This window comes from Akebia trifoliata, chromosome 4 (assembly GCF_017979445.1).
Source record: "Akebia trifoliata isolate Shusen 1 chromosome 4, ASM1797944v1, whole genome shotgun sequence".
Classification (NCBI taxonomy): Eukaryota; Viridiplantae; Streptophyta; class Magnoliopsida; order Ranunculales; family Lardizabalaceae; genus Akebia; species Akebia trifoliata.
The window spans coordinates 9,774,319-9,790,311 of NC_141378.1; the positions used below are offsets into that span (position 1 = coordinate 9,774,319).

General features: G+C 34.9%; 1 protein-coding gene and 1 non-coding gene across 10 annotated transcripts; one reads left to right on the plus strand and one right to left on the minus strand.

Moving 5' to 3' along the window:
• Nucleotides 1-6,593: 6,593 nt before the first annotated feature.
• Nucleotides 6,594-6,664, plus strand: TRNAG-GCC (transfer RNA glycine (anticodon GCC)). The gene has a single exon. It is a non-coding gene; the product is annotated as a tRNA-Gly (tRNA).
• A 1,002-nt stretch (nucleotides 6,665-7,666) lies between these two features.
• XK-1 (xylulose kinase-1) lies at nucleotides 7,667-14,603 on the minus strand. Of its 9 annotated transcripts, XM_086439312.1 has the most exons (11): nucleotides 14,435-14,572; nucleotides 13,243-13,469; nucleotides 12,503-12,642; nucleotides 12,318-12,424; nucleotides 12,172-12,233; nucleotides 11,930-12,062; nucleotides 10,887-10,975; nucleotides 10,357-10,634; nucleotides 9,721-9,790; nucleotides 8,235-8,533; nucleotides 7,667-7,954 (listed from the first exon to the last, which is right to left on the minus strand). In XM_086439312.1, the coding sequence occupies exons 1-10, from the start codon at nucleotides 14,505-14,507 to the stop codon at nucleotides 8,330-8,332; spliced, it is 1,383 nt and encodes a 460-aa protein (XP_086295438.1). In that variant the 5' UTR covers nucleotides 14,508-14,572; the 3' UTR covers nucleotides 7,667-7,954; nucleotides 8,235-8,329. The 9 variants fall into 9 exon arrangements, with proteins under 9 accessions (XP_086295438.1, XP_086295440.1, XP_086295436.1 ...); XM_086439314.1 differs by having other exon boundaries at nucleotides 12,172-12,424; nucleotides 13,243-13,381; nucleotides 14,435-14,603; XM_086439310.1 differs by having other exon boundaries at nucleotides 12,172-12,424.
• Between the last annotated feature and the right edge of the window lie 1,390 nt (nucleotides 14,604-15,993).

The following is a 15,993-nucleotide window of genomic DNA, read 5'->3' on the forward strand; positions in this document are numbered from 1 at the left end:
GTTTAGAATGGGCTGATTTTTTGTGATGATGATCTTTATGGTGAGGAAATCATCCTTGCCAAAAATCAGCCCATTATGAAATTTCTAGCCCCATGTTTACAAGTTGAAAATTTTTAGATCGTCCAATTTTTATAAATCACTTTTGATAGGGTTATAAGTTTTGGAATGGAATGATTTTTTTGCAAGAATGATCCCCTCACCACATATATCATTCTCGTAAAAAATTAGCCCATTCCGAACCTTTTTATATATATATATAGGGTCAGGTTCAAGGGACATGAGAAAACATATGTAAAAACAATGTAATATTAATAGTTTTTTAAATATGGGTTAGAAATTTCGGATTGAGCTGATTTTTTGTGAGAATGATCTCTATGATGGGAAGATTATCCGGAAAAAAAAATCAGTCCAATCTGAAACTTCCAAGCCCATTAAAAGTGATTTAGAATGTGGACCGTCGATTTTTATCAATTTTTGTTAATAATTTGTAAATCACTTTTGATGGATTTAGAAATTTCTGATTGAGCTGATTTTTTGCGAGGATGATCTTCTCATCATAGTGACCATTCCTGTAAAAAAATCAGCTCAATCCAAAATCTCTAACTCATGTTTTGAAAAACCATTGTTTTTTCATATGTTTTTACATATGGCCTTTGAACCGCCCCCATATATATATATATATATATAGGTCCCGTTCGGCACCCTAAGTTTTACCACACACTTTAACAAACACGTTTTGTCTTACATGGGTTAGAAGTTTCGGAATGAGCTGATTTTTGGTGAGGATGATCTCTATGGTGAGGAGATCATCCTCACCAAAAATCAGCTCATTCCAAAACTTCTAACCCCATCAAAATTGATTTACAAAAAATGGACGGTTCACAATTTTTCAACGTGTAAACATGGGGCTAAACATTTCGGAATGGGCTGATTTTTGGGGAGGATGATCTTCTAATCATAGAGATCATCCTCACCAAAAATCAGCTCATTCCAAAACTTCTAACCCATGTAGGACAAAAAACGTTTGTTAAAGTATGTGGTAAAACTTAGGGTGCTGAACATTTCCCTATATATATATATAGAGGGTCCTGTTCAATGGCCAACAGTTTGCAAACATTTTGGCAAACACTTTTTCAAAACATGGGTTAAAGGTCTTGGAATGGGCTGATTTTTGGTGAAGATGATCTCTACGGTGAGGAGATCATCCTCACAAAAAATCGGCTTATTCCAAAACTTCTAGCCCTAGTTTACAAGTTGAAAAATCGTGAACTGTCCATTTTTTGTAAACCATTTTTTATGGGGTTAGAAGTTTTGGAATGGGCTGATTTTTGGTGATGATGATCTCCTCACCGTAGAGATCATCATCACCAAAAATCAGCCCATTCCAAGACCTCTAACCCATGTTTTGAAAAATGTGTTTGCCAAAATGTTGGCCATTGAACGTTACTTATATATATATATATATATATATGAGTCCCGTTCAGCACCAAACATTTTAGCCAACCATTTTTGTCCTACATGGATTAGAAGTTCTGGAATGGAATGATTTTTGGTGAGGATGATCTCTATGATGAAGAGATCATTCTCACAAAAAATCAGCCCATTCCAAAACTTCTAACCCCATGTTTACAAGTTGAAAAATCATAGACCGTCCATTTTTTATAAATCATTTTTGATAGGGTAAGAAGTTTTGGAATGGGCTGATTTTTGGTGATGATGATCTCCTCACCATAGAGATCATCATCACCAAAAATCAGCCCATTCCAAAACTTCTAACCCATGTTTTGAAAAATGTTTTGTGCCGAACATCTCCATATATATATATATATGGAAATGTTTAGCACCCTACTTTTTAACCTACGCTTTGCTCAATGTGTTTTATCTTACATGGGTTAGAAGTTTTGAAATGGACTGATTTTTGGTGAGGATGATTTCTATGATTAAAAGATTACCCTCATTAAAAAGCAGTTCATTCCGAATTTTCTAGTCCCATGTAGGACAAAACACGTTGGGCAAAGCGTAGGGTAAATAATAGGGTGCCGAACGGGACTCATATATATAATGAGAGTTACTATTGCCACACCACCTTTTACTAACCCCACAACAACTGTGTGCAAATTCTTTGATGATTTACATAAAAATTGGCGTGGCATTAGCAGCTTTCTAAAAACTAATAAGGGGTAAATGAGTCTTTGCATAGTTTTTTTTTTTTTCATTCCAGATAAAGTCCTACCATAACAATCTAATTACACATTTACACCTAGGTTTTTATTGTTTATTAAAGCAACTCTTCCTCTCTCTCGCTAAAGCTTCTTTCATGGCTTCTTTGAACCCTGAAGCACCTGAGTTCATCTTCCCCTACAACGACACACCTCTTCCCATCTTTTCTTACAATCTCACATATTTCTATTCATCTTACCCTCCTTCTTTGTTCTCTACTTTCCCTATGTTGGAAACCCAATCATCACTAACAACATACAACAACTCTGATATTTGTTATTTGGTCCCTCAGTGGCATCACCTACAAAGCTCATCAGCTTCATCAATGGCAGTAGAGAGAGGTGTGACGAGTGAGGATGTTGTACCTAGAATCGGTACGACGATGGGGAGTAAGCCTGGTAGGAGAGAAAGTCGGAAGGAATGGCTTGGCGCTAATAGTAACCAAGAGAGGATGATATGGAAGCAAAAGGTTTTGGGTGTGTGTGAGGAGAGGTCATCTCGTCGAAAGAGTAGTGAACCTAAGCTGATTGAAATGGAGCCAATCCAACGTGATGGAACGAAGACCACTATAATGATAAGGAACATACCAAATAAGTACAAGTACGACTACTACCTCTATGTGTTTATATGTGTGTGCGTGTGTGTCGAGAATTTCCTTTGTATTCTCATTAGGGAGAAGTTGGGATTACTAATTGCTGCATGAAGAGATGCTCTCAACTTCCTTTAAAACCCATCTTTCTGGTTTACTTACTTTGATTTTGCACCTCTCTCACTAGTATGCATGAAGAGAGATGCTTCCCAAGCACTTCAATCAAACATCTTCTAAATCTGATTTTATGCTTTTATATACTACATGGGTTTGTCATTTGTTCTTTTGGTTTCTTGATAGGGTGATGTTCGATTTGCTTTCATTTTATTTCAATTATGCACTTAAGTTTGTCTGTAGGGAGATTCATTTGGTTTTGAGGGTGTGGGTGGGTCTGTGGCAAGTTTCCTTTGAATTTCTCAGTAGAGATATGATGAGGTTACTAAGTACTGCATGGAAATGACCACAATTTTCTTTATACCCATATGTCTAGTTATTCCATTGATATTCACCTTTTTCATTACTATACTATGTGTGATGAAAGATGTTTTTCAATTACTTCAATCCAGAGAAATGCTTTCCTATTAATCACCTCACTCCAACTTCTTCTTATCTAATTATGATTTTATTGCATGGCTGTTGTCAATTTTCCTCAACATTACAGTTTCTTAGTAGGGTGACATATATAGAATCTACCATTATTTTATTACAATTATGGACTAGTACTGGCTGTGTTGTAGCTCATGTTTCCTTTAATTTTCAAATCCTATCTTGATCTCTAATGTAGCATTGCATGATCAATTTGGTCTATGAAGTTATTACATGGGTTTTGTGAGTTTCCTTCAATTCGGTACTCAAGTGGTTTCAAATTTGGCAGATGTTGTCTTTACTGTCAATTTCCTTCAGTTTTTTTTTTTCCTTCTTCTTTAATTTTATTTGGGTTTCTCACCTTGGGATTCCTAAATGCTACCCATTTTCTCAGTCCATTTATGGTCTCATGAGTTTCCTTCAATTTACACTTAAGTGGTTTCTCATTATCATGTTTTCAAAACTCGCCCGAGTCGTCTCGGTATCGCCCAGAAACAAGATGGACGGACAAGTCCATGTATATATCGGGTGAGATTTAAAAGTTAAAACCCAAACGATCATTTTTCTCATTGTTGAACGAGTCGTCTCAAACGTATTGGAAAACTCGGCTGAGACGACTCGGTCACGTTCATGGACTTCACAACAAAACGAGTTTTAAAACCATGCTCAGTAGGGAGATGTATTAAATGTCATTTTCCTAAAGTTTTTTATCCTTATTAATTGGTTTCTCCTACTGGGCTTTTGTTTCGACGTCCCATGCACCCATTTCCTCAAATCCCCTCTATGATCTCTATCCACTATTGGCTATTGTGATTTCTTATATTTATATTGAAATGGGTGTAATGGGTACGTGCTGTAGTTTCCTCCATAATTTACTGTCAATCTCCTCAAGTTTTTTGCTTAGTTTTGTTCCTCTCAATGGGCATACCTAATGGGTTTTTGCTTGAATGACCCATGCAATAATAGCAATGCTCAGTATCTCAATCTCCTGTTTCATCTCTTACCTTCTATTGATATTGATATATTAATTTATAATGAAATGGGATGTAATGGGGTTTGTTGGTTTCCTCTAATTTTTTACATTTGTGGGGTCTCTCAGTAAGGAGATGTTGCTAGATTTGCTTGATAAGCACTGCATGAAGGAGAATCAGAAGCAAAAATTGGAGAAACCAACAGAAATTGACGAAAACTTTTCATCAGCTTTCGATTTCGTGTATCTCCCCATAGATTTTGGGTATGATTTGATTCATAAACTCATCCAAATTATCTTAAATTTGACAGATTCTCTAATTATTTTCTTGTCTGGTTTTTCAATGAGTGCAGGAGCAAGTGCAATAAAGGGTATGCTTTTGTTAATTTCACAAACCCAAATGCAGTTTGGAAATTTCACCTCTCAATGCACAATTACAAATGGGGAATTCTCAATTCCAAGAAGATTTGTGAGATTACTTACGCTAAGATACAGGTAATTATGATCTAACTTGGAAGATAAAAAGGTTTTTACAATGAAGATAAAAAGGTTTTTACAATGATGATTTATAATAGGGTAATTTAGACGTACCCCTTCTACTTTGGTGAATATATCTAGGTACCCCTGGATTTTGAGACCTATGAGATACCCCTTGACTTGGTCCAATATGAAAATACCAAAAATACCCACGTCTTCAAAATCTTCAAAGCTCAAGAAGAGATAGTGTTTTAGGAGAGGTTGAAAGTATTAGAAAAATTATGGAGAAAGTGTTAAGAGTATTAGAAAAATTATGGAAATTAAAGGATTTTTAGAATAGGTTACGACAAGGGCATTTTGATCATTTTATATCTCAGAAGAGCGTTGGTAATGGGTGTGGGTTTTCTTCAGCTTGAAGTCCAAGGGGTTTCTCAAATATCAGCATAAAACCAAGGGGTTGTTTAAAATAGACTTTAGAAAATGATTTATAACGACGTTAATTATATCGTTTAACTGCTGTTACGGTTTTTACCCAGTAGGGCAAGGAAGCGTTGATAAAGCACTTTCAGAAGTCCTCGTTTACGTGCGAAAAAGACGACTATCTCCCAACCTACTTCAACCCACGTCGTGACGGAACGGATGAGTCGGTAGTACAGTTAACGGTAGGTAGACGTCTGACCCACACTGTTTCAAGCTAAACCCTAATGATGAAACCCCTCCACCCCCCATCTTTGATTTGACGTGGTATGTCCAACACTTCATGATTAGGGTTTGTGTCAAATGTGCTATATGGCTGTATTGTAACTATGCAGTTGTTTTAGGAGTTTTCTATCATTTTCTCTAGGGGTAGAAAGGGGTTGGCCCTGCCACCTGGAACTGACCATATGGTGTTCAGGTGGTGGGATCCACCTCTAATGGATGGTTGTGATGTAATGGGTTTGTATTATATGTGGTTTGGGACTTTGGGTTTGTTGAGATGATCGATCTATCAAGTATCAAAGAGAGCCTACTCATTTTAATCCTCATGCTTAGTTAATGATTATGCGCAAAATTTTAAATTTTTGTGTTTGGCTCTTAAAACAATTTGATTCTCAAGATAACCCTTTACATGATTGGAGGAGCTGATCTTTCTCTAAGCCTTGCTTCCAAAGTATTGGATCCTGCTTTGAAACGTTGGAAATTTTATTTTTTCAGAAATAATCATATTCCATCTATCTGTTAAATATATATAATATCTTTAATATATTGTTTCAATATTTATGATCTTTAAGAGCACAAATTTTATTGGTCATGTTCTTCAAATAAAGGAAAATCAAATATGGTTTGTAAATCGATCATTTATATTCTCGTGGAAGTGCATACCTTCTTCCCTGATAATATATCATTGATTACAACTATCTATGATTTGTTGTCCACATATTGACAAGACTTTGATGTTGATGATATACAATCTGCCATCTCTTTAAAACAAATACGAAGAAAGGATATGTCGAGTGTTTGTTTCATCAGTATCTTGTCGTCATTTGGCATGATCTTTGACCTGTTGACCACAGGAACTTTTGGCCCAACTTGTTAAAAAAAAAAAAAAAAATCGATTTGTTTGATTATGTATATTGGTTGGATTTGAGCATTTATTATTACTCAAAAATTTTTAGGATTATATAAGCCTCGAAGAAATATTCTCAAGTCTAATGGCCAGAAATTTATTTAGATATAATAAAAATATAAAAAGACCTTAAAAAGAGTATAATTGCACCAGTGGTCTAGTGGTAGAATAGTACCCTGCCACGGTACAGACCCGGGTTCGATTCCCGGCTGGTGCATTAAATTTTTTATTTTTTCAATTTTTTTGCAGTTCCAATTTGCCCGTTAACAACTCTTTTTTGATGAATATTTGAAATACTCCTCTGTTCTCAAACTCATGATATGCCCCTTGAACTCGAAATTCTCGAGAAGACTTTCATACAATAACTTAAATACCTTCCATGTAAAAACCCTTGATTATCTTCCCCTGAATACCAGCCTCTTTTAATTTAAAATCCTCTCCACTAACATTATTTTGATCATTTAATCCGAGGTGCTTGAGCTATCTTCTTAGTGTTTTATGCAAATTGAATTAATTTTTGTTTCTCTATGTTTTCGGTCAGGATTGAGTGACTAGTGAAAAAACACATGTAAATACAATTCCAAGATTTTTACCTATCTCGATAATATGTATACCACATTTATCTTAAAGATAAATCTTGACTGTTGGATTTTGTATTTATATTACTTGGATCATGTTTTTTTTTTGTTTTTTTCATGATTCACTTAAATCTGACCTTTTATATATTTATTTATCACACTGTTATCATCTTTCCACCCCCATAAAAACAATTTTGTCCACAATATTTTGAAATCTTCTACGACAACCATCAAATCAGTTGTTGGGAATCAATGGTAATTCAAAACTGTTTAGGATTTATTTCAGATTTTGTAAATATGGATTTTAAAGAACAATTTACTTGAAATAAAGAATTTGACTTTGACTTGAGGAGTTGATCACTTCTTGGAAGTCAAATATGAGGGAATACATCATTTTTCTTCTCTATCATCATCATCATCACCACCACCACCACCACCACAACAACAACAACAACAATAATAATGCCTTATACCAAAAATTTGGGGTTAGCTAAACGAATCATGTTTTTACATTTCACTCAGTTCAAAGCCAAGTCTTTTGTTATTGGGAGTTCGTATTTGTTTTCGTTGTTTCCATCCACGTTCTTCCTCGGGACCCTCTTCTTGTTCTTCTAACTAAGGCTGTAATCGGATCAAAAGGGTGGACAAAACAGAAATAATCTGAGTGTTGAGTATGCCAGTTAGCAGGTAATCCAGTAGCCATCGACACCCGTAGTATTTATATTATACAATTAAACATACAAATCGACCCAGTTTTTTCTGACACATTCAAAATTTATGGGTTTGAAGCTGCATTAAACATAATTTAATCAATAATAATACCTTATTACCAATCTTCTTTCCTTTTTATAGTGAAGTTCAAAATCCATGGATTGACCAGCTTGACATTTTGCACTGTAACCTCGAAGTATTGGGTTTATCCCATTTACCTAAGGGAAAAAAAAATAGAATTGGATTCTAAGTTGAGCAAAGTTGTACAAGCAATTTCTGCATTCGAAAGCAATGCCTTGAAGGGGTTGAACAGATACAACTTGTAATTTGTAAAAGACAAGGAAAACTATAGTATTTTTAGTTCAAGACCTAAGATAAGCATATCTTGAATCAAAATACATATTTCCAATTCTTCTTTTCGTAAATTTTGTTTCATACCACGCAGTTTCCCAAGATTGAACAAAAAATGCAAACATGAAGCGGAAGACTAAAAGGTACCTCCATTATATTCTGGTCTCATCTAGTGAGTATCCCGCCTTGCAGTCCAAATGTATTTACTTCTGTTAGACATATCTTCCTTCTGTAACCTGTTTTCAGTGGGAGTTCTCTCGGGCGCCCTTCAATGCCAAAAGAGCGGCTCCGTATGCAGCTTCGGTCTGACTTGCCCGACTTACGGGCAAACGGAGCACTCTCTCCCGTATCTTTGTCCACTTACCATTTTTAGCGCCACCTCCAGCAGTAAACACTTCTTCTACCTCTGTTGCACCTAGCTCCTTTAATAAGCCATAAGCATTTGCCTAAATAACATAAAGTGGGGTGTAATTAGCAATGAGCTTATAGGTGCAATGGATCATTGATCCATAGATTTGGGTTTCAAAACTTGGTTTGACGTCTCGTCTGGTTCATGGACAAGACCGAGTTGTCTCGTACAAGTCAACATGCCTCAAAGCGAGATAAACCATTTAACTTGGTTTGTAAACATTCATTCATAAATATTTATATGAGAATAATCATAAATTTTCTAAAAAATAAGGTAGATTAGAATATTTTTAGTAATAAAATCATATATTATTTAGATAATAAATATTTAAATTTAAAAAAATAATTATTTTAATTAGAATATACAAATCCCGGTTGACTCAGAAGAGTTTTACTGACTTGGCCGGAATTTTCAAAACATTGCCCGAGTCATCTTGTTCATCTCGCGAGATTTTGCACATGTGAAACACCATGTCTATCCGTCTCGTTCATGGATGATGCCGAGATGACCCTCCCGAGTCATCTTGGTTGAGATTTAAAACTATGGCTTCAAACCCAATTCATGACCCTTCAATGGTGAATGCTTTGTCGCCGCTCCTTGCTACCAAGCATTATGACCAAGGGAAAAAGAGGATAAAAATGGGTGATTGTTCATCTATTGAAAAATCGTACAGTTTTGCCAGCATGCACATGGTGAAAATAATGCAGAATTGATCGAGTGTCTGGTTTCAAGAGATTTCATGGCGAAGTCATAATGTCGCAATTTCATAAAGAATAGGAAGGTGTATTTAATATAGCACAACTTAAGAAGAATAAGAAACAGAAAAAGTGACCAAGTGAAACAATTAAGTCCTAGTTTTCTGAAGTTTTTTATTTCTTTTAAATTTAATTTTCTTTCCCAATAGTTTGATATTTAACTCTGCATCATCTTGTTGTCCAAGAATTTCTATATAAGGTTTATAAAGGCAGGGATGTCCAGTAAATGTTAGAGCAAGTTAGAACTTTTATCCACATTGCTAGATAGGGTGCTTCATCGCCCCTCTATCGATATAGTCTTCTTGTTTGGCTTCTCTTCAAGAGTATTCTTCTTCGTTTGCTTGAATTGCTACAATAAAATTATGGATGATGGGTTGAAACAGACTACATAACACCATAGCTAGTAATCTTTCAGAACCCTTGCATCTGTTTTGTGGTCGTTAAAATTGAGAGAAGGAGGTTTTCCTACCTCAATGCGTGCAATGGATTCTAGTATGCCATGTAAGTACTTCACATCACTTTCTGGGCGTGGATGTAATCTGCACAAGAGAAGAAAATAATAAATCTAATGCACACACACGGTTGTCAAGTACGAACAAAATTACTACAATCAAGAACAAAATTTTAAATTGCACTCCATTCACATGTTCTAGTAATAATGAGAGATGAAGAGGACCTGTGTACCTTCTTAATCATCTCCTCCAGTAACCATGGCATCAATAGAAAGGAAATAAGTTACAAAAAGTTACGTAGCTTTTCTTTCAACAAACCCAAACTCCAAATAACATCCTAAAAAGATTTTTGAACCAAAGCCGAGGTGCTTAAATGACACTCTATATTGCCTACTTCAGCTTAACACTAGGAAACACAATTTGGGATGTGAACAATAGAAGAAAATACAAACGCAAACCACGACACAAATTTACATGCTTTACCCAATTTTGGGTCCACAAAGATTCAAGCTAGACTACTACTAGTAAGTAAGCATGTCTTACAACACTTAAAACTCAAAATTATGGAACTATACTGAGTGCATCTTAACATACTTAGAAGATCATTTGTACCTAGTTTTCTTTGGAAATTTAGATACTGAACGGTTAAATACCTGGGTACCATTTTTGGGTCTGCTATAGGAAATCTTTCACCCATTGCTGGGAGAGGGTAGTAGTCAAGAGGAGATGATTCCATGGGATTTATTTGTTGACTCAATTCTTCCAATTGTTCATCAGTGAAAATCTGTCTAAGTACAGCTCCACCAGTATTTGAGGCACCTCCAACCAACCACTTATCATCAAGACGATGGCTATACACTCCATATCGAGCATCCTCGATTCGTTTAGTACTGAGAAGTTTAACAGCAAGAGTTGAACCCAAAGATGTTACCTAATTATATAACACAAAAATAGCTCATTAGTAACTAAACACACATTCTTAATTGCATTGGAGAAGAGAACATGTTTCGTTCAAGACATTCTGAAACATTCCAAGACAATTTGAAACATTCCTGCAATATTGAATATTTTGGGGTTAATGTTTTCGTTCTGGTCTTGGCCGAAACAGTACGAAACTTTAAACCATGATTATAGTTTCTTTATAGTAAAAAAGAAAGAACGATAAGTTGTGTGGAAATCTCACAGCTTTTCCTGGTTGTGTAGCACGTGCCGCAAGAAAAGCGGCTATACTATCGGTTGTTCCAGTGCAGACAATGCAGTCTTTTGGAAAACCTGCCAGGATAATTTTTAATAAAATCAACTAAGATCTGAAACTTAAAAGGCCTCCCAAGTTAAAACAGATTTCAAAATGCAACATAATAAGACCAACTAACGATTCAAAAGTAACCAAAAATAAATAAAAGCTTCCCAAGTTGAAAAAGGTCTCAAGGTGCAACATCCATAAGTTAGAAATCCATCACATGAGATGCCAAACTATTAAGTTTTCACAGTTTTTACGATATCCACATCAGAATCGAGATGGACCAAAATTGTAGCCAGCTTTCAAAAATACAATCAAGAAACTATACTAAAAAAGAAAAGAAACAAAAGAAAGAGATGGAAACATTATTTTAAAATATTTGAATTTCTCAAAATTCAATACATTTTTTTTTTTTCACTTTTTGAGGAGGAACAAAAAGAATGGAGGATGATTTGTATGGCCAACAAAATTGTTGGTATAAGAAAAGTTAAATTTGAGTATAATTCAATATGTATGCTTTTATATTTGATAATAGAAGGTTTAGATTATGTAATTCTGTTTCTCACAATCATGGAAGTAATAGAAATGAAAGTCTTCATCGACCCTAATAAGTATGATTCTCACACGCCAAAAGAAATTATAAATAAGTATAAGTCTTAGAAACAATTCTCACATGGAATTGTCAAACCCAATAGAACTATTAAGGACCTAAGTTGTCCATTTCTTGTGAGATTCACACTAATACCTTGATTATCTGATCTCAGACTAATTACATTTTCTGAATAAAAGAAGATCTACTTGTCACTTGAGTTGTAGTTATCACTACTGAAAATGGCAATCATGAAACTATATGAGTACACATAATTGAGAGCGGACATGAACACACTTGAATTAACATATGACATGACTTTAGATAGAACGAAATAAAAAAAACAGGACTCATTCAATTCAACCGATGATGATGATGATGATGAAACCAAACATACCAAACCGCGTTCTAACTTCTTGTTTTATAGAACCAATTGAAGTTCCAGGAGCTTCGACAGAAGGTAACATCTGTGAATATGGCTGAGAAGCCAGCCAATTGGGATAGGAATCAACTTCGGGATCGTAACCAACCTGTGATAAGTATACAACATTATAAATCTTTCCCTGATATCCGTAAAGTTGAGTGAGAGAGCTAGCAAACTCTTAAAAGCCAAAGAACATCAAAGGAATTAAATAATACCTTCAAAGCATTGTTGTAATCTGACACTCCAAGCTTTCCATGAAGAAGCCAAAGCAACCAATCTGCTTGATGAAGCAACAAAGCAGAATCTTTATTTGAATCAGGGGAATTCCACCATGAAACAAGCTTGCAGAGTGTAGAGGAACCTGTGCAGACTGTATGATTTGCCGGAGCAATGAACTTAACCATTGGTAAAGCATCAGGGCAGCTCTCATTGTAAAGTAAAGGTCTGCATAAAGGCTCCCCTGTGTTGCTGCAATTGTGAATTTGAACGCCGAGTTTAGATAAGGTAACCATGTGAATATAAAACAATAGATTGTAAAGGATCCACCTGTCAACTATAATTGTTGTTGCAGAAGTCCCATCAATCGAAATGGAAGCAATAAATTGTCGAAGACTAATTGGGATATCTTCAAGTAGCAAGAAAAGTGCCATTTTCCAAGAGCTCGTCCAATCCTCCAGGTCTCCTCTCTGTCTAGACAACCAAATAGGAGCCTCTAAGTTCAAATGCAATGTGGCACAATAGATAGTACTCTCTCTAATATAAGTAAGAACGGGTTTACTACTTTAAGAATTCAATAATAGTTCATTTAAAAAAGGAACCCGAATGGAGGAAAATAAGAAAGCTCAATTGGAACATAGTCCTCCTCCAATAGAGACGAACATTGATTTTTTGTAGACTCCATTTTTAATTTTGATAAATCTAGTTTAACATGAAATTCAAGATTGTTTGATAATATCAATGAAGAAAATTCTAAGCTAATGCAATTCTTGCACCATTTTGGTTCAAAGTCCAGACACTAAAATGGGCTTAGACCCATAGCTCAGTTGGTTTGACACATTGCAAAACAACTTTGAAGTCATGCGTTCAAGTCCAGCTTACTCATCCAAAAAAAAGTCCTTGTTGCATAGACTTTTGGTATGGAAGATCTCTTGTATCAATTCTATCCCCTCACCCTTGGTGCGTGCATGCTCAAGCGCACACAAATCACACAATATTGCTACACCTTGGTATTTTCTTTCTTTCTTACAATCTATCCAAAGTTTACAGCACAAGGACAACAATCTTACCATACGTCGTGAATATTCCCTTTTTCCCTCAGCGTGAATCATCCCTTGCTTGTCGATAAGAATATATCGAGCTCCAGATGTGCCAAAGTCCATCCCAAGATAAAGTTGTTTACTACCTCGGAGATCACCATTATTTTTGCTACAAAAGGTCATCATTCTGGCGTTCGTTTTGTTTAATAAATTATGTAGCTTATTTCTTAGAGGAAACTTCCCCGAATGTGAATATCCTATAATTTCAACATCAAACATGAAATTAAGCCATAATCAATTTTTTTTTTAATCTTCATCAAAACCCCAATCAATTTACATTCAATAAATACTTTATCACACCAATGACAAATGACTTCTTCAACAATAAATATTTCAAAAGAAGCAAAACATCAAACTCCCTTTTTTTCTCAGAATGACTAGTCCTATTAAGTGATAAATTAAGGGAAAGATGATTGAGATGGTTTGGGCATATCTAGAGAATGCCTATTACAACCCCATTTGTAAGGAATGTGCAAGTTGAATTTTCTAGAAAAGCAAGAAGAAGACCAAAAATAATGTCAATTGAGATAGTGAGAGCCAACGAATAATTTTATTTAATGGGTAAGCTGGGGACTTGAACCCACAAGCTCAAAGTTGCTTTGCAATGTGTCAAACGAATTGAGCTATGGGTCTAAGCCCGGCAGATAACTTTCATTTATTCTATTCTTCTAAAGCCATGTCTTCTTTCAATTCAAAATAAGAACAAATTCCAGAAAGAGTACGCAAATATTTATCAAATACATCAAAATAGAGGGTCACATATATATGTATCTCATTTTATTAAATACTAATGATCTCTACGATACATAACAAAAAGAAGACATCGCTTCTCTGGTAAAGCTTTGATGATGACGAAGACTAGGAACGACATGAACAAAGCATTTACACATCAAAGGTAAAGTGCTGTGACACGGATACAGCATACATTTTGAATTGTTCAGGTAAAATTGTTTGGGATGTTTAAATCTATAATTAGCTTGAGAAAATTAAAATTTGGAGCAACCCAACACTTTAGATGTCAAACAATTGGAACAAATTAAAATTATCTGGTAAAAATATACAAATGAAGAGCAGTTGCAAAGTAATTTTAAGCAATAAAGTACAATTGAATCACAATTCAAATGTTGAAATCGACTGGAAACATTGTTCAAGAGAGAGTTACCATGTTTGGGAAAAGAAGTGCAGGCAAAGGACAAGGGGAAGAGCCATGGCTGAGAGTGTAGGAATGTTGTCATCACTGGCACTGTTTCTTCTATTCTTCTCCAACTCAATGGATAAGGTAAAAAAACCTTGGCTTTAAAGATACCGAGTTGAGTCATCCGAGTCATCTCGTCTGTCACGTCAGAGGTGTCGATTGAGTATGCTACGTTGGAAGTCAGATTATCACAACTCCTTTGTATAATGCTTTTAAGATTGTGTTGACTCAAGTTTTTAAAATCATGTGAATCGTCAATGCTTTGAGAAGATTTTTCTTATATTATTTTGAAAACATTAAAGGTATGTTTGATTGCACGTGAAAAATATGGTGAAAAATCAATTTTCATGAAAAATGATATTTTTCAAGCGTTTGATTATATATGAAAATAGAAATTCATTTTCCATCCCAATCAAAAAGTTCATCAAAATATGAATTTCACTTTCCTACTCATATGGATAAGAAAATGAAATCTACCCATATTTTTCATTCCTAATTCTTCCTCATTCACATATTCTTCTTCCCTACTACCACCACTATCAGCGTCATTGTCTCCGTCATCACCATCTTCGACAACTTTCTCTCTCTCTCTCGCCATCCTTCACCTCCGTCTCCACCACCATCATGTTCTTCCCGTATCTTCCGCATTATCTTTTTCCTCACTTACCTCTGTCGCCATCACCGCCATCGCCACCATCACCACCACGTTCTCTCTTTTTTTTCCTTTCTTACATCCATCGTCACTGCCACATCCTCCCCCCTCCCTCTTCCTCCTCATCTTCTCATTCCTCTCCCTCTCTTCTCATCTTCTTCCTCATTCTCCTCCTCTCCTTCTTTTTTTTCTTTTTTCTCATATTTTTTCCATGATTTTATCCAAGTAAAATCAAACAATGGAATTTGATTTTCTAACTCTACCTATTTTTCACCATTGTTTTTTCATGAATTTTAAATTTCATGAAAAGTCACTTTTTTTTCTATCAAACATACTCTAACACTTTTCTTTACTAACTTGGTAAGATTTTAAGTCTCATTAAGGGTCGTTTTGACAAAAAAAAAAAAAAATCTTTTAAACTTTATCCAAGGTTTTGGAAATTGATCACTACGAAACTTTCACCTTACTCCTAAATTTAAAATTAAAATACAATAGTGAAAAATAATTTTATATGATTTTTTTTTAATTCATAAAATTATATGATGTTTGATCAAATTATCAAGTGAACTTCACAAATGTGTTCACATACACTACATTTGACTCATTTGAGATTCAAAATAACTAATCTAACCTTTAAAAAATATTATTTGAGTTTATGAAAAATTGGTGGAGTTAATTGGAATGAACATTTCTTGTGTAAAATGAATAAATAATTTTTAATGGTTTAAGTATTTGTTATCTATATGAAAATAAGATTGTAAGACCGAGCATTAACTAATCCACCTCAAATAAGAAAAAATATATAATTTCAAATAGTAAATCACAAATGGGGACGACACGCTCATAATTTTGAAGATTTAAACACAGCTCTTTA